At 41.0% G+C, this 25,434-nt stretch overlaps 2 protein-coding genes across 4 annotated transcripts in view; one reads left to right on the plus strand and one right to left on the minus strand.

Annotated features, from left to right (window-relative positions):
- The first annotated feature begins 9,145 nt into the window (after positions 1-9,145).
- slc25a29l (solute carrier family 25 member 29-like) lies at positions 9,146-14,942 on the plus strand. 3 transcript variants are annotated; one of them, XM_003460379.5, is made up of 4 exons: positions 9,146-9,595; positions 11,203-11,246; positions 12,266-12,349; positions 12,924-14,942. In XM_003460379.5, exons 1-4 carry the CDS (start codon positions 9,562-9,564, stop codon positions 13,692-13,694), a joined length of 933 nt encoding a protein of 310 aa, XP_003460427.1. In that variant the 5' UTR covers positions 9,146-9,561; the 3' UTR covers positions 13,695-14,942. The 3 variants fall into 3 exon arrangements, with proteins under 3 accessions (XP_003460427.1, XP_019204386.1, XP_005466552.1); XM_019348841.2 differs by having other exon boundaries at positions 9,148-9,595; positions 11,203-11,974; XM_005466495.4 differs by lacking the exon at positions 9,146-9,595 and adding an exon at positions 11,931-11,974.
- A 623-nt stretch (positions 14,943-15,565) lies between these two features.
- The window catches only part of fancm (FA complementation group M), a 41,372-nt gene continuing 31,503 nt past the window's right edge, over positions 15,566-25,434 (minus strand). Inside the window, exons 14-24 of the mRNA XM_005477144.3 lie at positions 22,376-24,257; positions 22,186-22,274; positions 21,235-21,303; positions 20,939-21,049; positions 19,561-19,723; positions 19,312-19,418; positions 18,729-19,198; positions 18,482-18,575; positions 17,655-18,003; positions 17,012-17,306; positions 15,566-16,925 (exon numbers count right to left, since the gene is read on the minus strand). Of these exons, the coding sequence (XP_005477201.1) occupies positions 16,799-16,925; positions 17,012-17,306; positions 17,655-18,003; positions 18,482-18,575; positions 18,729-19,198; positions 19,312-19,418; positions 19,561-19,723; positions 20,939-21,049; positions 21,235-21,303; positions 22,186-22,274; positions 22,376-24,257 (3,756 nt within the window). The 3' untranslated portion in view covers positions 15,566-16,798. The remainder of the gene's footprint in view (positions 16,926-17,011; positions 17,307-17,654; positions 18,004-18,481; positions 18,576-18,728; positions 19,199-19,311; positions 19,419-19,560; positions 19,724-20,938; positions 21,050-21,234; positions 21,304-22,185; positions 22,275-22,375; positions 24,258-25,434) is intronic.

A 25,434-nucleotide genomic window follows, 5' to 3' on the forward strand; every position in this document is an offset into this window, starting at 1 on the left:
GGTCAAAGGAGAATGGCCAGGCTGCTATGGGTTGATAGGAAGGCAACAGTAATTCAAATAATCACTAGTTACAATCAAGGTATGCAGAAGAATATCTCCGAATGCACCAAGCAGACAGGCTACAACAGCTACAGCATTTGTGTCAAACTAACAGGAACTGAGGCTACTATTCACACAGGCTCACCGGTATTGGACAATAGAAGACTGGAAAAACATCTGTTCTGAATCTCGATTTCTGCTGTTTCACTCGGATGGTAGATTGAGAACTTGTGAAAGCATGGATTCATCCTGCCTTTTATCAGTGGTTCAGGCTGCTAGTTGTGGTGTAATGATGTGGGGGTTCTTTTAATGGCACATTTTGGGCCCCTTAGTACCAGCTAAGCCACAGCCTACCTAGTATTGTTCCCGTCCATCCCTGAACCCGTCAGATGTACAGATGCCTGTACCCATCTTCTGATGACTGCTTCCAGCAAGCGAATGTACCATGTCACACATGTCGCAAAGCTTGAACATGACAAGAAGGTTACTATTCAAATTGGCTCTGGAGTCATCAGATCTAAATCGAACAGAGCACTTTTGGGATGTAATGGATTGAGAGAGTCGTATCATAGATGTTAAGTGTACCTGATAAAGTGGCTAGTGAGTATACATAATGTGCTGTGTTTTAAATGTTTCTGTAGTAACACAGACAAAGTCATTTTTTCCCCACAATGTCTTAAAACATGTTAAGAGAATTTTACATTTACTTACTTTGATAACTTTTATTTTGCTTAAGTATAATTTCTTGTGAGAACATGATGTGCCTGCAACCTACAGATTAAGGAACAGAAGCATGCGTGAGGAAGTTACAAAGTAACACACTCTCAGGCAGAGACAGTTCCAACCTGAAGCTGATATGACAAAAGATACTAGTTCCTCTTGTCTTATGGATAACGGCCACTCATGCGATAACCATATCTAGAGATGTTTTTCTATTACGTATGCTCCACCTAGAGATGCTGTGTAATCTATTCTCTGCTATAAAGTAAAGAACAGACTGAGGCTCTGCGCGACTTGCCTGTGTCTTGCCACGCAGTAAGCCTCGCCCATGTACATGCCATAAATTGAGTTTGTTTCTTGCTTCTCTAAGGTTTTTTCCTTTGACATATTTCTTGATCCTTCGAGCTGGATGGGAAATAACAGCTGATTGGCTGTGACTCCTAACCAGAGACCCTCAGTGCATCCTGACGCCGTGAGAAGCCGACCCTGAAGTCTGTCGACAGCCCTCTCTAGGTAGAGGTGAGAGCCCCAGAACGTGAATTCGAGTCTAGGCCAGGGTGATTTAGAACGGTCCACGGCGCTGGGGTGCAGTGAGGAGATCTCCGTCCTAACTACAGATCCTTTGGAGAGGTGAGAAACAAACTCTTTGTTTAAAAAAAAAAAGCGCATAGGTCTTATCCGCCGCAAGGATTAATAGCGCATTAGGCTGACCCACTGCACGGGTGCACAAAGAGAGTAATCCGCTGTAAGGATTTAAGACGTCTAAAACTTAACTTGAAAAAGTTAAAACTGGCCTGGTCCGCCGCAAGGACCCACGCGCGTAAAGAAACGAGTGAATATATGTGTTTTGTGTATGTCATTTTTCTGTCTGTTGGAAGTAAACTAATTTTACAGCACAATACGCTGCTGAGTTGCTTCCAGTTGTTATTGTTATTTTATTTGCTGTAAGACGCTGAAGTACTGGTGACAAAGGAGAGAAGTAGGTTGGGGTCCGTCCCGTAAAACTGACACCGCTCCGCGAGTAGCTCGGAGTTGGAGGCCGTGTCAGCAACCACTCAGTCTCATACCAGAGAAAGCTCTGCAGTTGTGTTGTAACAATGGGTAATCAGCCCACCAAAACTCACTGCTGACGAGCAGTGGTTAGAAAAAAAATGTCCAGGCGCCGGACAAATTAGTGCTTGTAGATGGAGAAAGCCTAAGAAAACAAAACATCCCACTATACATTCACCCATATCAGGAAGAACATAGTAATCCCTCGTCAAGTAAAAGATTAGAGATCAAAGTTTAAAAAGGGCTGGATACAGACCCAACTGAATACACATAAATACAAGAGGAATGCATAGTGGAATAAACAAAGGGTTAAATTAAATTAGAGCTTATGTATTCAAACTAATAATAGGAAAGATAACAACCTGTAAATTGGTACTAACAAATGAAACAAAATTGGGAAGACAACCAAGCTGAACGAATAGAATAAATGAAAGCAGATAATTCACACAAAACATATTAAATAAAATAGAGAAATGCATAAGGTATATTAAGGCTGTGTCATTGTTCAGCCAGGGAAAGAGTGTGGAAAAGCAAATGTCTCCAGCTTGGGAAGGTGTGAAACTGCAGGTCACATCAGCCTTTGATGGATACATAATGAAATATAAAATAATAAACTATTGTATATTAGTAGTAAAGTAGTGTATTGTAATATACTATTGCTGTTATAAAAAAGGAAAAACAAAACAATAATAACATTAATAGTGACATAATATTAATAAGAAGAGGCACCTCAGTCAGTTATGATGTGAGGTGGATAATTGTTAAAAGTAGTCTGATTCAAGCTTAAGGTTTGCTCAAACTCAGTATAATAATATATGAGATGAAGAAAATAAGGAAAATACCTAAACTAATCAAGTGCATAGAGACACTTGACCTGGTTGTAAACCTGTCATCCTAGATGAGACTTTGTTGAGATGAAGAGCAATCTTATACTAACAACTAATAAGCCAAACCCTGTATACAACAGCTAAAGCTACAGGTTTGAGAAGCTGAAGAAAATGAATTAAATATGTGGACACTACCAAGCTGATGAGCAAGTTACACATTTTTTATTTTTATTTGTTTTTTAGAGCAGAAGCTGCATATTAAAGGTCACACATGCAGCTGTTTGTGAGCTCAGTTTTTTTTCCTCACACTTCTGCTTTGTTTCTGGCAGCAGCTTTTTCTTTTTGTGTCCTGACTCATGTGTGTAAAGCCTTCATGCCATCGGCAATTTGTTTTTTGTTGGTTTGTTTTGTTGGTTTGAAAAACAAGTTTGTGATCATACTTGTGGATCACAGTGACATATAATGATTAGGCATATGATTTATTAATGCCTAGTTTTAGAGCTGTGAGCTATGAGCTGTAAGCAATGCAAAGTTTTTTTCCTAACTTAAAAGTTTGAAATATGTAAGATGTGTGAATTCTTTGAAAAAAGGAATTGCCTAAAATGCCCTAAGTCAAAATATAGTGTTGCATCTACAAAGAAGAAAGCAGAAGAAGCATTCAGTAACTTGAAACTGGCATTACAGACAAATACAGTTTTGGCTTTGCCTGATTATGATAAGCCTTTCTACTCGCATGTAGATGGAGGTGCAGGTTATATGAAGGCTGTTCTAACACAGGCCTTTTGGGGAAAAACAACGCCCACTTGCATTTTATTCGTGTAAATTAGACTCCGTTGCACTGGGTCTGCCTACGTGCGTGCAGGCTTGTGCAGCCGCAGCAGAGGCAGTTAAAAAGTCCGCTGATATTGTTTTAGGACACACATTGATCATTCAAGTCCCACATGCTGTGACCTCCATCTTACTGCAAGCAAATCTATCATACCTCACACATGCACGACAACTTTCCTATGTAGACATTTTACTCTCACAGTCACACATCAGAATTCCGAAGTGTGGACAGCTAAACCCTAGCACACTTCTTCCCACTCTGGAAGATGGCGACTCACATTGCTGCATAAGAAAGCTAGATGAAGAAACCAAACCACGAGTTGACATTTACAGTACACCATTTTGCAAAAATCTGGCAAAATAGAGGCATGGTTACCTCCACAGGACATCCAGTACAACACAGAAATCTTCTAAAAACACTTTTAGAAGTAATAACTCTGCCAAGATAGCTAGCAATATGTAAATGTGCAGCACACCAAAGAAACAACTCAAGCATAACAAAAGGCAATAACTTCGCAGATCAAGCTGCAAAATCAGCGGCACAACAAACTGTAGACACACTAATGTCAACATCACCCTCACAAATACCGCTTGATGTTTTAAAGGATGAACAAAAAGCAGCTCCCACAGCTGAGCAAAGGAAATGGCTGAAATGCGGAGCGCAACTAAAAGATGACTTGATGGTTTGTGAAGGAAAACCAATACTTCCAAAATCTCTACACAAAACAGCAGCCTTAGTGACACATGGAGTTACTCTCTATGTGTCAACAGGAGGGATAGTAGATATAATCTCCAAAACACTTTTACACTCTAAATTTCGAAACTTCAGCAAAAGAATTTGTCAGAACATGCATGATTTGCCAAAAAAAACACAATGCACAAGGGAATCTCAGACCAAAAAGAGGTCATTTTCCCACACCACCTCATCCTTTCCACACAATCCACATGGATTTTATTGAATTAAATGAATGCCAAGGCTCAAAATACGCTCTAGTGATCATAGACGTATTCTCAAAATGGCCAGAAGTCTACCCAGTAAAGAAAGCAGATGCCATTTCAGTAGCAAAATGCTTATGTAACCATTTTATTCCAACATATGGCATCCCCACTCTGATAAGATCAGATAATGGGACACACTTTGTCAATGAGGTAATCAGCAAAGTCTCTGAAGCACTAGGATTCAGCATCAAAAATCACTGTGCTTATCACCCGCAAAGTGCAGGATTAGCGGAAAGAACTAACGGCACAATAAAACAGAGACTTAGAAAATGTATGGAAGAAACAGGGAGACCATGGCCTGAGTGTATAGGCCTAGTAAAAATGTGGATGAGACTAACACAGGGTTCTCAGAAACTCACACCTTTTGAAATCATTCATGGCAGACCATTTCCACTGCCAATCACAAGTGAGCCTTTAGATAAGATAAGATAATTCTTTATTGTCATTGCACAGTCATACATAGTACAGTAGTACAATGAAATTGGAAAAACTGTCCTACGTCGGCACTACATATAACACAACACGACACGATATGACACATCACAACGCAACACAAACAACACAACACAGTATATTAACTTAGAAATAAAAAAGAAGAATAAGTGTATGTGTATTGCACACTGTTATTATTGCACATTAATTATTATTGCACCTTGTTATAAATATAAATATTATTATTGTTATTGTTTTAAACATTGTTACCTCCCCCTAAAAAAAGTCCAGGCAGGTAGCCAATCAGGTCAGCTATTTGCATTGATTAGGGCTATTGCCCTATTGTAAAAGCTGTCCTTGAGTCTGTTTGTTCGGGACCTCAGCAGCCTGAACCTCCTGCCAGACGGCAGCAGCTTAAACACCCGATGTCCTGGGTGTGTACAGTCTCGTAGGATGCTGCGTGCCCTCTTGAGACAGCGAGTGCTGTACAGGTCCTTCAGGGAGGGAAGAGGATGTCCAATGATTTTTTGGGCCATATTGATGACCCTCTGGAGTGCCTTTCTGTGTGCTGTGGTGCAGCTGGAGAACCATACACCGATGCAATATGTCAGCACACTTTCAATGGAGCAGCGGTAGAAGACGGTCAGCAGCTCCTTCTTCAGGTCCATTTTTCTGAGGATTCTCAGAAAGTGGAGACGCTGTTGGGCCTTCTTTGATAAATCAATCAGAGAGACCACACTAGCAGAATGGATGTCGAAGCTACTAGAAAACAAAGATATTGTTTTGAACAATAAACTGCCTTCTGAATCTTCTCCAGTATCTTGCAGGTTGAAGCCAGGTGATCGGGTCCTGATTCGAGTTCTCCATAGAGAGAATTGGAGCTCGCCCCGCTGGGAAGGTCCCTACCAAGTGCTCATCACCACACCAACCGCCTGTAAGATAGCAGAGAGACCATCTTGGATTCACCAAAGCCACTGCAAGAAAGTGAGTGACAGCCCAGACTCATAGACTCCAGCACCCCTACCTTCTGGTGATCTACCTGGTGAAGAGAGGGCTGATTGGGTATATCCCGCCCTCTACTTCTCACCAGTAGTCTACTCACCCGAGGATCTAGGTGTGTTTGGCTGTCATGAAGACACTCGCCATCCTAGCAGCTGTCCTCCTGCTCCTAGCAGGACTCCTCGCACTTTTCGAGGACAATAAAGAACAAAACACAAGCCAAACGTGCCGCCAGCTTTTCGGGCGTTGGCTATCAGCATAATAAAATCATCATCAACGAGACAAGCTCATCTACTATCTACTCGCTTAACTTCCTTAGTATCTTTCAGGGACCACCCCAACACGAGATAATCACCATTGAAGACGCTGGACTTGACAATGGAACGTGTGACCAACTTTTCTGGATCAACTTCAACGTGACAAACCGGAACACATCCATTCACTTCCCAGTGTTCTTGGACCAAACCCCAGGGAAGAACCACTCCATGTGCTACCAGCAAAACAACGGTAACAGACCGCTTGGAAACACCACTAACTGTAATCAGACCGCTGGAAGTGGAGAAGGTGCCCCTGTGAACATGACCGGCCCCTCAAATGGCACTTACTGGGTCCAAGGAATGGCCTGGCTATGTGGACAACGTGCTTATTTCATACTACCCCCAGGCTGGACCGGAGTTTGTGCCCCCATCTTCATATCAGACCACACCTTCAGGATGACCGCTGTAAACACCACCCCAACCACACGACGGAAAGGAAGATCAACATCTCCAGGTATCCAACCACACGACCCCGTGTACGGCAGTGATGTGCCCGAGGAATTCAAACTATGGACCACTGGACTGAAGGTCCTCCACTCACTGTTTCCGTGGGTTGGAACCGGAAAAAACATGTTAAGGATTGAAACATTGGATTATCGCTTTGGACTCTTTCTGAACGCATCATGTAAAATCAACGACGAACAAAACCAAGAAATCGACGCTCTGCGCATTGCAGTAATGCAACACAGAGTAGCATTGGATATGATTCTCGCCCAGAAAGGAGGACTATGTGTCCTCTTCGACAACACCTGCTGTACCTACATCCCGGACAATGTGCGTTCCTCAAACATGACTGATGCTCTGAATGCCTTGAGGCAACTGAAGGAAGCCCAAAGTCAGGACTATGTGAAAAACACCACTGATTGGTTCACCTGGCTTTTCAACGGCTCATGGCTACAAGTACTGAAGAGACTACTCATTGGAGTTGGAGTGTTTTTAATTTTGTTCTGCTTCTTTGCCACATGTGTTATCCCATGTCTAAAAGCCATAATCAAACGAATGATTAACACCTCACTTGCAGCATACGTCAGTATTCCACTTGATTTAGAACCTAATGATGAGAGTGAAGATGAAAATGATGAAAATGCCACTGTTTAAAATTATAATGTGAATATAACCATGTTTGATTAAAATCACATACACAATGACGAGCTACTTGAAAATGCAGACAGCAAGAGACTTTGATGTTTTAAGCATGTCTTATGAAGAAATTAAATCAGCAAAAACAGGAGGGAATGTTAAGAGATTTTTACATTTACTTACTTTGATAACTTTTATTTTGCTTAAGTATAATTTCTTGTGAGAACATGATGTGCCTGCAACCTACAGATTAAGGAACAGAAGCATGCGTGAGGAAGTTACAAAGTAACACACTCTCAGGCAGAGACAGTTCCAACCTGAAGCTGATATGACAAAAGATACTAGTTCCTCTTGTCTTATGGATAACAGCCACTCATGCGATAACCATATCTAGAGATGTTTTTCTATTACGTATGCTCCACCTAGAGATGCTGTGTAATCTATTCTCTGCTATAAAATAAAGAACGGACTGAGGCTCTGTGCGACTTGCCTGTGTCTTGCCACGCAGTAAGCCTCGCCCATGTACATGCCATAAATTGAGTTTGTGTTTCTTGCTTCTCTAAGGTTTTTTCCTTTGACAAAACACAAGAGCATTAGCATTTAGTATTGCTGACAGAACCACAGACTCATGTAACACATTTACATACAACAGTAGGAAATGCACGGGATATTGTTTAAGACTATATGAACACAGGTTACCATATATAATATAGAAAATAGTGCATTGTATGCAGTTAATTTAAAGATTTTGATCTAAATGTAATTTAAATTGATTGGTATTTTAAGATAAAATGATGAGTGACGGCCTCTTTTTAAATGTCCAGTGCTCAATGTTAAATGTGGGAATGTGCAAATTAAACTGTAACGGTAATAAAGATAACTCTAATTTTCATAAAGATAGTCTTAAAAGTAGTAAGGAGAAATCATTATACTGCTATCTACTGCCTGGCTTGAAAGCAAGAGAATATAACATCTAGTTCTGTTGCTGTCTGCATTTATGTGCATTTATATGCACAAAGCAAAGGTGGTATGGTGCATGTATAGATATATTCTTTGTACAAGTGCTCCTGGAAACAAATAGACTCATCTGCCATCTGCATTCTTATCCTGCTGCAGAAACCATACTCCTAAGAGAAAACATACTTATGCATGGCAGATCAAAGAGTAAATCGGTGTACCATACCTCCCTGCAGCTCCTCTAGATTCACATGGGTTTTGCTTCTTCATTTTTTTTTCTTGCCCTTGCTGATGGTCTCTCCTCTTCCACAACTCCCCATAAACAGGTGTTAGCCTAAAGTATATACTTACACCAGTATGTCAAATACATGGTCAACAGTGGTGTTGTCTTACTGTTGGCATTTTCTGCTTCACAATGAGAGCTGCCAGCAGAACGTGCAGTTATATTACTCATGTCAAGTCAAAGTCAAGTACCTGTTGTTTATGCAGCATTCTGAAAACAACAGGGAAATACGTGAAGTATTTTCCAGACATGCACATTTATATTATTGGGCATAAAACACCTGCTTCCAAAAGTCACAAGGCCACACAACGTGACTAAGCAAAAATAAATAAAATCACATTGAAAAATACAATTATGATAAAGCCAAAAATGTTATAAACATAACGTTTAAGCTATAAACCATGCCTGGATGATTTATTGTTACGTCAGTCTATGTATTCAAACTACATTATAACTACACAAATTGCCACACTGGAAATTCACAAGGCTGATGAGGACCACAGTTGATGTGACGGTAGAGGAAAGATCGCTTCAGACATTTGGTGTGTAGGTGATGTGCCCACTGCAGCAGCCAATGGGCGTGAGGGGCGGACAGTACCAACTAGGGGAGGGCTCTGGGGGAGTTGTCCGCTTCTAAATAATCCGATTGGGCCGTCTTAAAAAGGGCGAACGCTTCTTTTCTACTTTGAAAACCCGCCTTCTGCTGCGGTACAGAAATAGAAATAGAAAGGTTTGCCTGAAAGAGCAAGAGAGGGAGAGGAAGGAACGTCAGTGAGAAGAAAACTTCTTTATCTCAATTTCGCGTCCGAGCGATTAGCCAGAGATCTTTATCTTCCGTTTGCTGAGCATCAGCAACGTAAAGGAGGCTATTACCTAGCTAACCAGCCTGGCTGAACACCAAGCCGGGGGGTCGTAAATAGCCAAGTTTACACAGATACCGAGAAAGCATTTCCCACTTACGCCTCTTTAATTACGTTTATCAGCCCTTAAGTTAGCCTGACACCTTCCAGTCGTTGCATTTTTTGAGGGAATGGCACTGGACTTCGCTGCTGGATGTGTAGGAGGTAAGTAGCAGCTAGCCACGTTAACAGGTTGACGCTAGCATTAGCATTAGCCACCTTTCTGTTTTTTTCCATCGTCAAGCTGTTGTTGCGGTGTAATTTGTGCCGTGCCGTGCCGTGCCGTGATTTCTCGATTTACACCCAGCTAGTTTACCTGAGAACATTATAAACCCAGATGAATGACAGGTTGAATACTGAAAACACGGGAGCTGGGTGCTTTTTAACCCCCCAGCTCAACGTTATGTTGCAATGCTAATGTGAAGTTATTCCCAAATCCGCAGCACCCACATAGAGATTGCTGTTTATAGTCGACATTCATCATATATCTACGTGTCAATTAAACTTGCACAAGTCCAGGAAACCCCAGAAATGTCAAATGATCGTGATCTCAGCTTCTCTTTAGTGATTATCGGGCAATTTCCCCCCCAAATGTCTGCACTGTGGGAAATCCTTTAATCATTCCACTAACCCATTCCATAGTAGGGAGTTACCATGATGAGAGGCGGCGGTCCGCAGAAAGTCGAGCTCATGCATTCATCTTTGCCTCACCCATAACCCTTGTGGGAATTTTGCAAGCTGTTTTGTCAGTGTTCAAGGACAGGTCTTCCCACAGTCTGTTGGATCCCAGGTAGAGTTACTGTACTGTAGCTTAGTCTTAGAAAACACCTTCATCGAGAGAGTCAGTAGTGCGGTGTAGAATGACTGTCCTGTAGTACTACTATCACTCTTGAACAGCTTTACATGTAGCTGATTACAAGATTCAAAGAAATGGTACCAGATTTGGACTAACATTAAACTATTTATATAGAATAGTCTGAGAAATGATTTTTTTTTAAGGGAATAAAAAAGTTCAGATATTGCTTTATCAGTGCATATTAGTTACACATGCAGTATGTAAGTTACTGCAAGAGTAAAATAATGAAGTTGCTTTTTTTAACCTTCCCCTAATGGCTTTACATCAGTTTCCCAACCTAGTTGACAACTTGGCATGAACACATGGCAGATTTAAATCAACCCAAGTGTTTTAAGCTGTATGATTGTTTACAAAGAGGCTTTTTATTTGCATAACATATTTATCTTTAGAAAATCAGTGGTGTTATTTCTGGTGCCTTATCCTCATGTTGGTATGCAGTCTTTGAAAACCTCTGATATGAAGACAGTGTTGTATAATGATTTTCTGGCATATTGACACAAGTCAAGGACAGGCCAGTGCTGAGCTTTCGTCAGTGTTAAGCTTTCGTCACTTCGTGCAGTGCAGTGACCACCTGATGACGGCTCCATCTCATGATGGACAGGTGTCTGTTGCAACTACTGGACCAAAAGCCATCGTCTTTTTCCAAACTCAACCCCTCAGTGCATTTGTACCTTTATAACTCTATTATTATATTGTGGTTCTTTTCTTAAGAGAAGAAGACAATGGGATATATGATGACCTTCTGTGCACTGAGATTACTTCTGTATGACATATTTTCCACCCACTGTCTCTGCTCTAACGCAACAACTTGATGCATGTTGTGGTCAGATGATCATCTCTTGAGTTTTTAATAAGAATTGTTCAGTGAAATGGTCAGTTGTTCATTCCTGTCTCTTTTTTTGTTTTTGTTTTTTAGGTGCTGCCGGTGTTTTGGTTGGGCATCCGTTTGATACTGTAAAGGTGGGTGTCTGCTGCATCCTCTTTGCTGTTTGCTCATTAGTCACAAAAAAAAATAAATAAATAAAATGCAGTACTATGCTGACAGCCTGAATTTAAATCCAGATAAGCTGAGAGTACACAATGAGCCCAAGAGAGGAATGGGATGACTGAGCAAGAGGAATAAATCTTCTGATTAGTTAGAGTTCAGAACGGGACAGTGCGTTCACTTCTTTACAGATTTCAATGAAACCATTATTTATCAAAGGATTTGTAGGGATGGTTAATTAGCTGAATAACTAGTAGTCACATAGCCTATATGATCATCACTATGTACCTGCAGAGTCCCACATGATTTTATATGCATTAAAGTTAGTTGTAGTTGTTATGGTTGAAATCCAATTCATTTTTATCACAACTTTTACATGATCTGTGGTTGAGGCATAGGATTTATGTGAGTGAACCTAAAAACATAATTTTTCTTTACTTGATGCCATTCGCGTATTAATGTTGCATAGACTGGATTAAGCAGTGGCGAAGTGAGAGACTTGTGTGAATGTGGAGCATCCGCTTTAGAGGCAAGCAGTGAGAGAATGGTTTGGTTATAGTTCTTTTACACCCTTGCTTTCAATGTCATTTCTCCCTGAGCCGGTGTCTGCTTGGGGCTCGGAGGCTGTCTTTAACAGCAACAGTGTCACTGTGTTGTAGATGAGAGAGAGAAATAAACAACCTCTCCACGGAAATGTGACCTAGTAAGTATGGTCCAGGTCTTTCTTTCTCTCACCCACTGTTCTGTCTTGAGATATTAAAATATAAAACACCGAAGACATTTTGTTCTTTTTACAGCTTCATACTCGGTTAATGTTTTTCTTATTCTCCCACATGTTGCACCCCCCCTTTATCATCCTTTGTTTTTCTTCCTGTTGACTGCTTGTTTCCCTGAAAACCTGTATTACGCAGATCTTGGTTTGTAGTTACTGTGGTCCTCTTTGGCCTTTTTCCAGTTTTTACTCCAACGTTTACACGAGTTCTGTCATCCACAGGTGCGGCTTCAGGTTCAAAATGTGAACAAACCTATGTACCGTGGGACGTTCCACTGCTTCCAATCAATCATACGCCAGGAGTCGGTGAGTTTGAATTTGTTAGCACGGCGCTTGCTTTAAATCAAATAGGTTACATTTAAATACGTCCTTGGTGTTAAGCTGGAGTTGTTTATTATCTGGAGAATGTCCTGTGCACTGATTAAAGTATTTAGTTGCTGTCCCGTCTCTCAGTAAAGGTATTAGGCAACGTGGGTGACGTGGGAAAGGTGGGGGTCTCTGTTAGCTGGGGTCAGTGAGGAGCTTATTCCTGGACGAGCTAAATAAAGCTTTGGACATTATGCTATTTTTGCTAAGAGGGGGCATGGCATGACCTGATGGCTGTTTCACATGGATGTCCTTTATTCCCAGTAATATTCAATCGTTAGGTGGTTTCTCAGCTGTTTATGTACTTGTAAAATAAATGATGAGGATGTATTTGAGAAGTAGCTTTATTAGCAAATGGAGATATTAGACGATATGCGACCCATTATTATTTGCTTTAGCCATATTAGTAATCCATTGCTGATAACACCTGGAAACAAGTGCACTGCTTCCTGTAGCCTCCTTACTTTCTTTTTTTTATAGTGTTGATTTGACTCAGTAACATCTGTGTTTGCAGGCGCTGGGTCTGTACAAAGGTATCGGGTCTCCAATGATGGGTTTGACTTTCATCAATGCTATAGTTTTTGGTGTCCAGGGAAACACAATGCGCATGCTTGGCCGCGATACACCTCTCAACCAGTTCTTGGCTGGAGCCTCTGCTGGAGCTATCCAGTGTGTCATTTGCTGTCCAATGGAGCTGGCCAAGACACGTATGCAAATGCAAGGAACTGGAGAGAAGAAGTCTAAGAGGAAAATGTACAAGAACTCCCTGGACTGTCTGGTGAGAATCTACAATAAGGAAGGGATCAGAGGGATCAATCGTGGTATGGTTACCACCCTGGTGCGCGAGACGCCGGGTTTTGGGGTGTACTTCCTTGCGTATGATGTGCTGACACGTTCACTGGGTTGTGAGCCAGAAGACCCCTACATGATCCCCAAGCTGCTGTTTGCTGGTGGCATGTCAGGCATAGCTTCCTGGCTGTCCACCTATCCTGTGGATGTGATCAAGTCACGCCTGCAAGCGGACGGGGTCGGCGGCGTTTACCAGTATAATGGTATCATGGACTGTGTCAGGCAGAGCATACAAAAGGAGGGGTGGAGAGTGTTCACTCGTGGACTGACGTCTACTTTGCTCCGTGCATTCCCAGTGAATGCCACCACATTTGCCACTGTGACTTTGTTCTTAATGTACATGCGCGAGGGTGGAGAGTGTAGCATTCCAGACTCTGAGCCGCCGTCTGTCCAGCTGCAGCCTCTGCAGACGCAGACACAGCCGACCAGCATGTAAGCTGGGGTGCAACAGTGAGTGTTATTAATTTTTCAGCAAACCTATCTGTAGACAGTTTTTACACAGGTCAAGGATCTGTTAATTAGTGTCCACAATCACAGAGGAGAGCTACGTTTTGGGTAAGCATCTGTCCATAAAGCTTAAACCAAGTGGTCTCACATAGTATTTAAATAATATATATTTTAAGAGAAAAGCTGCACTTGTAAATATGTTCTCTTTGCTTTTGTACATATTTTGCTTTTTTTAAGCAAATTTAAATAAACTTGACAGTTACAAGAGTTACTGTAACATACAGTGACGGTTACAGATGTCCCGAAAATGTTGAACACTTTGATCCTAATGATGCCGTTTTCATCCTATAATATTACACAAGCCTAAACACACAGCACGGCGTTTGGTATATTTGTGAATCGGTGCTGTTTATCCTGTTACTTTCTACCATTAGTAAAATGAAGATGATTTTCAGGGTAATTTTTAATAGTGAAAAATTATCCTGTTTAGCATCATGTGAACACTGTTTTGTAGCATTTTGTGTAAACGGTTACATGCAAATTTTCAGTAATGCTTCATGTAGCTTGAACTGGATTAGTCAGAAATTTTAAAAGGTAAATAAAATAAAAAAATCACAATGCAGTTTTTTCACCTAAAGATGTCCCCTCTCTGCCCCAAGTCGCTAGACAAACACTGGCTCGCACACATGCCTTGAAATGTGCACAGAAGACAAGCTGTGATTTCGGGCTCTAGCTACTACGACTACTGAGCTACTGGTAATCGCTAATAGAGGGTTAAACTGTCGCTTGTACTGAATGACCTTTGCTATAATGTTCAATCAAGAAAAACTGTTACGAAAGCTAGGTTTCAAGGCCAGTCGCTTTTCTTTCCAGGAAAGAGGGTGAAATTTTAGAAGCGATTGTCTACATTGCTGCTGGGGATCAGACTTGTGACTTCTTAACATCCCCTTAGAAATAGCCACCGCAGTCATGTGTTGGAAGAGTAAAGGGAGGATCAGAACAAAATTCATCAGTCCTCGGCTGGAATGGAAACTGGGGGGAAAAAAAAAAAAGTGTCTTGACTTTTTTCATTTCAGTCAGGCTTTTCACCATCGTAATCTCAGCATCTCACTGAAAAGATGCGATTGGCTAAAGTCTCTGATGCTAGATTTTGTTTTGGGTTTTTTGGCAGAAAATTCAAATTTTTGGACAATGGAGTGTTGAACCTTCTGGTGAAATTTAAAAAAAAAAAAAAAAATACTAATTTGCATATATGATACACTTGGCTTTAAAGTTTTTTTTTGTTTTTTTTTGTTATTTAAAGCCCTATGATGCCAAAAAATTTCTGCCTACACCAGCTTTAACTCAGCTACGAGGGAGGTAATTCTGGCTGCTGTATAAAGTTTCAAGTTTGCAGTTACCACAAACTTTTTATACCACTTCTTTGACTATAATATCTGTACAGAGAGAAAGTTTGTAATGAAAAATATTGGAGGCTCTGATGGTGGTCTGTTGCAGTACGACATAAGAATTTATGATGGTCAGAAAAAATAACAGTGTAATATTTTCTTTGTTTGAGGCGGTCATTGTAAAACCAAATCAGATGCAATGTAATCATGTTGTGGACATTGTAGTGTGTCCAAAGAAAGCACCTTACGATACGACATTAAGCATGTGTATGGTTAAAAATATTTTGGCAATCACAATTCCTCCAAATGGATTTTACAATTCCTACAAAGGGAAGATTCTCTTGCAGTTTGCCTAGACCAGTCAAGTACACTAATTTCTGCCACCTAGAGGCAGAGAAGGTAATGGCTCCTGTATTTTTAACCTTTGTATATTTAATTACAAAACAAACCTGTTTTTCTGCATAGTTAACAATTGACATTCTTCAGGATTAAAATGAGCATTGTACCCAGCCAGCCTGCAGCAAGCGCATTCACACACACCTCTATTAGATATTCACAAGAAAGGTGTCCTAAATACAGAAGCCATTACTTTCCCTTTATGTAAATGATCTACATCTTCACAGCTCACTGACCTCCAGGTGTAGCTTAGCCCAGAGTGCCGGCTCAGATGTGGAGGTCTTAAAAACTGCTTTGGATTTGTCCAAAGAGAATGTACATATTGAATGTGGCAGTTTTCTTTGTCTTTTTTTTTGTTTGTTTTTTTGCTTTGTGAGAACTCTAGACTTCAGATTTTACTTTAATGCATCCATGTGTTGTTATTGCTTTTTTTCCGCAATGTTTTTGCCTGTGGGTTTATTTTTATTGGCAAGTAATTCCTGATATCTCTGTAAAAGAAAATGCTGCTGTAAATATCTGATGTTGCTATTGTGTTTGTACTGTTAACAGCTTGTACAATACCTTTCACCAAAGTAGAACATGTCATTTAAAACCCCAAAGGAGAATAGTGAAATAAAACTTTTTCTTTTTTTTTTGGGCTGGGCATTTTTAAGTTTGAACATTTGGAAACCCTACAAATTATTAGGCTTCTAACAAACCCCCAACAATAAAGTTTTAAGTGAATGAAAGAATGAGCTGTCTTAATTCAGTAAAAAATATGATGTAATAAACATCACGTTTTTGCTTGCATGGTCTGTTAGAAGGAAACGGGCTGACCTCTAGAGGAAGAAAGCTGATATCAAAGAAGCTCAATGCAGGTATTGGAAAAGATTTCCTTCTCAAAATGTGGCACAAAACTACTTTAATAAACATATATAAAAATATAGTTTATTAAAGAAAACACATCCATTATTATGTTATTCAAGTTTCAATTATTGAACTCTTACCAATGCTGCTTAATACTACCTTACAGGTCAACTGTACACTTTGAAGAAACCCAATGTGTTGTTTAACATAAATATAAAGTTGAGTGTTGTGCCCCTTCAACTTGTTGTGCAAAAAGGATGAACTAAGATCCTGAAGCTCTTCTCTCATTGAGAGATCGTATTAAATGCATTCAACATAATATTCTAGCTGCTGTCTTCCTGAGACAAAGACAGAAAGAAGCAGAAGAATGTATGAAGTAAAAAGAAATACACATAATAAGGATAAATGAAAAAAGATGTATTTCAGTTTGTAGAGTCCCAGCAGTGTTTTTTCCAGCAGCATGCTAGCTGTTCTTTCCTGATTTTGACATATTCATGAGGAAGGAGTCACAGGAGTAGCGCAGGAAGCGATAGATCTCCTCTGCTTTGGGTCGACTCATACACCCTCCCTTCTGTATGGCTTCTATCGGGCTGGAGGGAGGAAGCAGGTAAAGAGGAGATGACGTACTGAAGAAGAAGAAAGTGTTCATAATTTGATACAACACAACATCCATCACCTGTTTATTAGCTGGGCGATCGATGTGAAGTTGTGGCTCATGTTGAGAGCTTGAACGTAGTTAACTGAAGGCAAGCTCAAGTACAGCTGCAGCGCTTGCTGCCTGTGCTGCCCTTTGACTTCCACTGGTACGCCGATGCCATGACCCTTGCGGTGCTCCAAACGTGCCGCATCTGCCAGCAGCCCGGCACTCTCTTCAGCACCATCGCTCCACAGCAGGCGAACCCCTGATCGCACTAGCGCTGCCAAAGTGCTGTCAAAGTAGCGAGTTCGCTGAAAGGGACGAGATGCCTCACCTGGGACAATGACGGTTAACATAAAGATCAGAAAGACATTGTCTCATGCAGCAATCAGTCAGTCTAATCCTCTGTTAATTCAGCTAACATTCAGCTTGGATCATATTTATAGGCACTGGTTGAGTTAGATGGTTTTCCATCTTTAATCTACTGCTGTAACTACTTCAAAGACAAGTTACCGGACTGAACTCCTTTAATGCACATCTTAAAAGAGTGTAATATGTTTAGCTGCATTTAGGTTTTAGCCTTTTTATTTTTAAAGAAAATGTTCATATTTCTGTAAATATTCTTATTTACCACAAGGGCTGCAAAATTACAAAGTAAATGAGCCACACTTTGAAAACGTACCAGTCTTGGTTCGGTCTTTCTCCACTATCATGCACACGCGCTCAAACAACCCCTGCAAGCTGTTCACTCTTTCCGCCAGTCGTTTCCGGTTCTGTGCCGCAGCCAGATCTGATTGGCTCTGCCTTTCCACCGCCATGCGGTTGCTGACAATGAAGTAGCTGCTGTCCAAAGAGCAGACGTGGACGGTGGCTGCGTGTCGCTGACGCAGGCTGGTCAGCAACTCCACCCCGCTACTGATGCAGCGACTGTCCACCAGGATGCAAACAGACCCAGATGGAGCGGAGGTTTCACTCACTATTAAATCCTCAGCTGTGGTCTTTTGAGGAGCCAATGAAGTGGCTGGGACTGCCTGTGGAAATGAAAGGAAAAATCCCTTATACTTGATTTAAACCTGTGGTGATAACAGGTTAAATAACTCAATATAACATGCTCCTTGGTCCCAGAAGAAAAAACAGTTACATAATTTTTTTTCCTCATAATTATTTAATGTTTATCTTCTGTCCCTCATAGTGGACATAGAGTCTTGTTTGATAACAGAAGATATGATGTAACGTAGTGATATTGTTTCTATTTTTGTGTGGATTTCTGGTATGAATGAAACAGTTAGGAAACATATCTGAACACTAAAACATTATTTTAACAAGAAACCTCTCATAGTTGACCTTTTTTTCCTTTTTCTTTTCTTTTAAAAATTAAATGCTATTTTGTGCACTTACTCACGTTCATGTTGGCCTACAAAGGACAAATGTGAACTGCTGGGTCTCACAAGGATGTTCACTGTATGATTCTAGGGATACGTGTATATGTCTCTTGTTGTCTGCTCGTACCTGCGATTGCTTCTTTGAGGAAACTTGCGGTTGCGACTCCGCAAAGTCTAGCTCGTCAGAGAGGAGATGCTGATTTTCTATCCTCTGGCGACACCTTCAGGAGAGAGAAAGAAAGACAACCTCAGAATTGTTACTAAGTACACACTCATCCTTCCATTCTCTTCTGCTTACGGCCCCTCATACTTATACAAATTCACGGCCGTGAGGGGGATGGCACTCGCTCTTTATTACTTTATTATAGCTTCACCTCTCATTTTGCTGTTCTTCGCTCACAGAGCTCCTTTGTGCTTTGCTCAACAGTGAAACCTTAGAAGATAACGACACAGCTTTCTTTCTTTCTTTCCCACAAGGCTCTGGCGGTACCATCTTTGGCGATGAAGGCAACACACCATCTCCTGCTTTGAGAGCCCTCTCTTTACTAACTTCATCTGTCTCCTCCTCACTAGAATCATTCATTTGTATGACCCGGGTGCGTTTAGTTTTCATCTCGGCTCTCTGTTCTGGTGGAGGCTGAGCTCTGGTTTTTGTGCTGCCTCTTGCTCTGGCGTTGTGCAGGAAAACGCGGTGCCTGGTGGCATACTGCTTTCTCCCGTCCACAAACGAGGCCTCGGGCAGAAGGTCAACATCTTCAGCATCTTCCTCACTGGTGCCCACCTCCTCCTCATCACTGCCCACTACAAAGCTGTCCTCTTCATACGTCTCATCCATCTCAGGCACCTGTTTCCACACATTAAGAATGTGGCATCCTTAATTAGACTACCAATCATCAAAGCCACTTAGTACTTTGTTGCTTTGTGTATTTTTTAAACTGTATTTATTTGTTAGTATACCTGGGAAAAGATGTCCATGTTGTGATGTCTTCTGTTGGAAATTTTGAATTTGCCCTGGACTGCAGGGCTTCTCACTGACTTCAGGTACACTCCATGCATCTCTGAGTCTGACAAAGAGGAGAACAGACAGAGAGCCAAAGTGTAAATATCACAGCATGACTCACTCAGCCTCCTATCACACTGAAAACCATAGAGGGAGAGAATTCAGTTTAAAAAAAAAAAAAAAGAAAAGAAAAAAATGTGTTTCACCATTCAGGCCCTGAGAGAACTGTGTGTTGTCGACCACAAAACCGTTGAGAGACTGATTCTGTTCTTCATCCTCCTCATCAGACGAGACCTCTACCCCTTCCTCGACCTCTGACAGCTGTGCTTCTTCATCCAAGAACTGACGCCCTTTTCGGCATTTGCCGCGCTGACAGAGGAAGGATGGAAAATGTCAGGGATGACAGATGCTGAAGGTGCCAGTCGCAGATTTTTAATGACTTGACTTTTTTATGAAAGGAGAAATGGATCATGATGTCGGGCAACGATCTTTAAAAAGAGACAGCAGTATGTTTTTGTCATATAATTGATCTTTTTAAAAATTTTGGATGTAGTGTAACCATTAAAATGAAAACACTGAACACTAATAAACTAATAAAAAATGTGAATTTTGAGCTTCCTTTAATTTTGCAGAGGTTTATTGTGAGTTTCAGCTCGCTCATCACTCTCACTGCTTTCAGGACACAGCAGGCAGCTGTTTTAAGAAGCTTTAAGACCCTCTCAGCTTTAAAACCTCAGCACCAAACTACAGACAGGCACATGCAGAGGTAAGAATGGCAGAACACCTAAAGAGCCACATATCTACCTAAGGAGCTGGTAGTGAACCGCAGAAATGATGATGAGTGTACACTACTGTGCTCATTTCATTATATTTGCTAAGGAAATGGGAAACAGGTGCAGCAAACACACACGGAAATGCAGTATATAAGGCTAAAACAGAGTTTGTACAATTCTAATGAGGTTGATCGTCCATATTTGGTGTGACCACCTTTTTCTTCAACACAGCTTAAACTCTGTTGGCAAGTTTTTTGATAATTTCTTTAAGTAGCCTTCAGGAATAGATCTCCAGGCTTCTTGAACAACATTGAACGACAAAGTTCCCAGCTAAAAGCTCCTTAGGAATCACCTTGTTGGTGCAAAAATACTATTTCATAACTGTCAACTAAAGAATTATGGAACACATTATCTGTTTTGTCATAGGCTGCTAGTAACAAAAAGCTTAAAGATATAGTGCCCCCCCACAAAAAAACATGCTCTGAAAATGGTCAGGTAAAAGCTGTGGACTGAAAATGAGTGAAAAAATAGCCTTTTAAGACCATCACAAAGTCTGGAGAACCATCCGTCCATCCATGAATGGCTTTCTGGGGAAAAACGCAGAAAACCAAACGCACTCTGTCCAGAGCTGAGATGGATGGATGGATGAGGACTTTTCCATAACACTGCAGTCATTTCAAAAAGGCATTCCCCACTCACATTAGAAACATTAGACCCAAACCTAAATACGAGCCATGTTTATATTGTGTTTACATGAAAACACGGATCTCAGATCACAGCATCCGGCTGAGCCATCTGTTGCTGTACAAACCTTGGCTGTGGCCCCTTTCCTTTCAGCTCTCTGCACTGTGGCTCTGCACACAGAAACAGATTCATTCTGGAAATCATCATCAGAAACAGATTCGCCTCCCGTTTCATCAGACTGGAACACAGAGAACAAATTGGTGAAATACTGAAAACTGTTAGTAGTTTATGACATATTATTAGATAATGAGCACTTGTAGAAACATCTTTAAGTGATATATGGAGCAGTAATTAAATCACATCATCTGTGTTGAATAGACTGAACCATGTGCTATGCATTACTGTTAGTCATGAAGAGCTTACAATATTGAGTGCAGCAGCATGTTTTCTTTTCACTACCAGCGGGGAGTCCACATCACTGTTGATCTTAGACTAGCAAAAACAAGACATGCTACATGTTAGATACAGCATAGAGTAAAAAAAGTGCAGCCTGAGGCCTAAAGAAGCTTCTCCCCCTGAATACAAGCTGAATATCTTAAGCCTGGAAATGAATGATAGAAGCAAATTGTCTGAATCAGATACCTCCTCATATCTCTTTTTTTTGTCATATATGCCTTGTTTATTGCAAAGTGAGCAGCAACTATTTGTTTACTACTGGTTAAAACCTCTGTAAAGGGGGCTTAAAATGCTTCTCCTTATCTTTTGTATTAGTTATACTTCAATAATATTGGATGTTCATATTAAACACGGCCAAAGTGTCAAACAACCTGAGGCCACTGAACCCCCCCCCATCTATATGCTGTTCAGATTTTGTTTGTGATCTGCAGCCAATCAGAAGAAAGCTGTCCTAAAGGGGGAAGGGAGCGAAAACTGTTTGTGACATACAGTGGGTGAACTTAGATGCTTCACCCACTGTCCAGCACAAGATTAAATAAGGATTATTCATGAATCACGCAATGCTACTCTAGGTCAGTATGAACTATGTAGCTGGAGCATAAAAGCTCCCCATTAATACAAAAATGTAGCTAGACTAAAAACAAAATTGCTCCACTGTTGTGTATGTAAATGTTTTCCTGTTTAAAGCAATTCCTCTGGATTTTGGGCTACCTTGTACAACAACACCTTCGAAAATTCAAAATGAAAAACACTAAACAAAAAACAGCCCATTTGAAGAGAGGATGCTGAAAACTAAATGACTTTCAGACAGAAATGTTTTACATTTTTTGTTACAGCCACTGCGAATGCTTCTGAAATGTATGGCATTTTAAAAATTAAAAGATCATCAGATTCCTGAAATATTCAGCACTTTCTCACCACTTCGGGGGATGATAAGGGGTTGACTTTGTTCGGATGTCTTCTTTTATGAAGCACAACTTCATCCTCACTGTCACTGTTGCCCTCCACTAAGTAAGAAGGTGAGAGAAACAAGCAGGTAGATACAAATACGACTGGTTGAACCAACTAAAAATAAAAATGCTGTTTCTTTCTTTGAGATTAAACAAACCTGCATGAGGAGAAGAGTCAGAAACATGGCATGAGCCGTTTTCCTCATTAGGCCCTCTCTCTGCTACAGTGACGCCACATTGTGCTCGTCTGCGTTTCAAGCTGGAGGGCAGACCGGGCATTAAGGTTTGCTTTGCTCCCGGGGACATGATCGGAGACGGGAGAGCACCACTTTTAGACGTCCTACATTCTGACAGCATTTGTGGTGTGGAATGCTTGGATTCGCTGCAAACTGGAGGTATTCTCTGTTTAGCAAAGCTGTTACAGGGAGTAGAAGAGTTAGAGACAGCTGCCGAAAGTGTGGTGGAGTCAATCTGCTTTTTAGGCTGTGAAGACCCAGGCATACAAGAGGGAGGAAAGCCCTCTGCTTCATCTTCTTCCTCCGAGTCTTCCAGTGAATAGCCAAGCTCAAAATTGACTGAAAAGAAGTCATGCATGCTGTTAAATGACTCAGGAGATTTAAAATGGGGTGTAACTGCACTGCCCATGACCGAATTATCTGTTATAAGTTTAGTTTGTGCTGGTGTGTGCATATTAAGTTTTGTCACTGTAGTGTTATGGGTGTTTGTGTTCTGGATTATCAGCTTGGCATTTACAGTATGAGTCAAACCCTTGCTGAATGCCACTCCTTTTGATTCCACTGTCCTCAATCTGTGGGTGCCATCTGCTGACTGTGTAGTGTTACATGGGTTAATTGGGGTATGTACATGCACTGTTTCAGACTTCTTCTCCGTCGGGGATGTCGCGGGTGTGACGCCATCCAAAGGAGTGGGGATATCGGGAATGGTCATCTGCAGGAAGGCGTCATCATCCTCGAACAGATCGATGCTCTCATCCATCTCCGAGCTGCACTTGGAGGCTTTGTCGTCTTTCAAAACACCATCTGTCAAGTGTGGTATTTCTTCATCCCTCACATCATCCCAGCTCTGTTTTTCCTCACTTACACTATCAGCTTCTACGTGAACCTGATACTCCTTGAAGCCATTGCACTTTTCATCATCATCTGACTCCTTGCTGTCATCCCTGATATTATTAATATCATTTACGTCCTCCCCAAAAACCTCATCCCAAGTTGGGCTGTTGGCTGCTACACTGGCAGGGTGCTTCTCCTGATCGGGAAAGTCAGGAGAGATTTTACCACAGTCTGTACCATTTGGAAGCTCATCTGGAAGCTTCTCAACTTCTCTCATTATCATCTCATCATCATCATCATCATCATCGTCGTCGTCGTCCACATCCAAGGTAAAGCTGACAAGGAAGGGCTGAGGAGGCTGTTGAGGAGAAGGACAAAGTGATGGAGGGGGCTCTAAGTCATCCATGAGTGATGGTGGAGATCGGGACAGGAGTTCCGCCACATTGGCCAGGATGACCTTAAGACTCTCATCTCTCCCTGGGAGGAGCTTATCACAGCAGGGCAGTGGGGCTGCATCCCATTTAGGAAAGTAGAACATTGCCTGAAGTTGAACATCTTCATCACTTTTAGCAGGCAGCTGTGACAGATTGTCTAATTTCACAGGTTCTCCATCTGATTTGATAAGGTCCTCAGTGACAGTTTCACATTTATCAATATCAGTAATCTGATCTTCTGCCTCGAGTTTTAAGTGGTCTATGCTGTCATCATAAGGTATCTCATTATTATCTTCAGCAGGAGGGCTTTGTTTCATCACGGCCAATGGGGTTAATAACCCAGCTATTCGTGTCTCGCTCCCCTCAAATTCCTCATCGATATATTCCAGTTCAGACCAAGAGGAATGGGATGGTTTAGGTTTGTCGTTGGCGGTTTTGGTGCAGGTCTTTGTGCCCTTCTGCTTTTTCCGTCTGCTCTTCACAGTGTCCTCTTTGTGGAGGTAAGGAAGAAGTTCCCGTTCGTAACAACATTCCCCCTGAACACAAACACACACACACACAAACAAAAAGTTGAATAAGAAGCAATCTCGCTCCAAGAAAACTAAGGACACAGAGATCTAATTGATTTTTTTGGACCTGCTTGCACTTTTACACTGATGCTGCTTCAACAAGTAAACAGCATGTCTGTTCATTTAGTGCCCTACCAAGAGATGTACAGCTCTAAAAAGTCCAATGTAACTTTTGAGATAAAAAACCAAACAAACAAAAATCTGAATAATAATTTTAAGGGCACTACTCAAAATAATTAAAAGAAAATTAAACCCCCCAAATCCCATTTTGCATCTTTTCTTTAAGCACAAGTACACGCACATCATCTAGCACATGTCATCTTGGCAAACCACATGACCTGGAAGTGATTCATCTAAAGTGGTTTCCTGCTTGGGTCAACAGGGTGCCGTTGAGCCTGCAATCAGCAGGAGGACGACTTTTAGTGAACCAAAAGAAAAAGAAAGACACCTAACAAAAGTGGAGAGAAAAGTACCGTTTTTGTCTAGATAGAAGTCAATAACACTGAAAGCAAGGACAACTTATCCACCGCATTACCAAAAGCTGATCTGATAAAAGGAAGTCTTGGTTATTTAGCACCAAAACCCCATAGCCTGAACCACATGAAAAGAACAAATTACTTCAGTTTTAATCACTATAAGGCACTATATGGATTGACTGTGAGTTAAGTCCCGAGCGTGTTTGTGCATTTGCTTTCCTGACCCATGACGTGCAGAATAAATTGCAGTTACACATCAGAGAAAAACAACAAACAAAATGTCCTGGACAAGATAAAAGCTACATCAAGAACATTTCATCCTGAGTAAAATATGAACAATTTTAGTAACGGTAATCCACCTATTAATGAAGATATTTAGTTAAAAAAAAACAAAAAAAAAAAAAAAAAACATGAACTCCATAATCGTGCTAGAGGAAAGTCATGGGATAACCCAAGTGACTGGAGTCACAATGAATGTCTGTAGCAAATTTCATGGTAAATCATTTAGTGAGTATCAAGGTATTTGTGCAAGGTATTTTTTTTAAGGAAAGAGGAAATTTAGTGTGACAGGAAAATGTCACAAAATCAGCAAAGACATTATTATTCATCCTGTGGAAATGAATGATTGTGAAACTTGTAACAATCCATGTTACAGGTATTTCACTGGA

Source organism: Oreochromis niloticus, linkage group LG19 (assembly GCF_001858045.2).
Source record: "Oreochromis niloticus isolate F11D_XX linkage group LG19, O_niloticus_UMD_NMBU, whole genome shotgun sequence".
Classification (NCBI taxonomy): Eukaryota; Metazoa; Chordata; class Actinopteri; order Cichliformes; family Cichlidae; genus Oreochromis; species Oreochromis niloticus.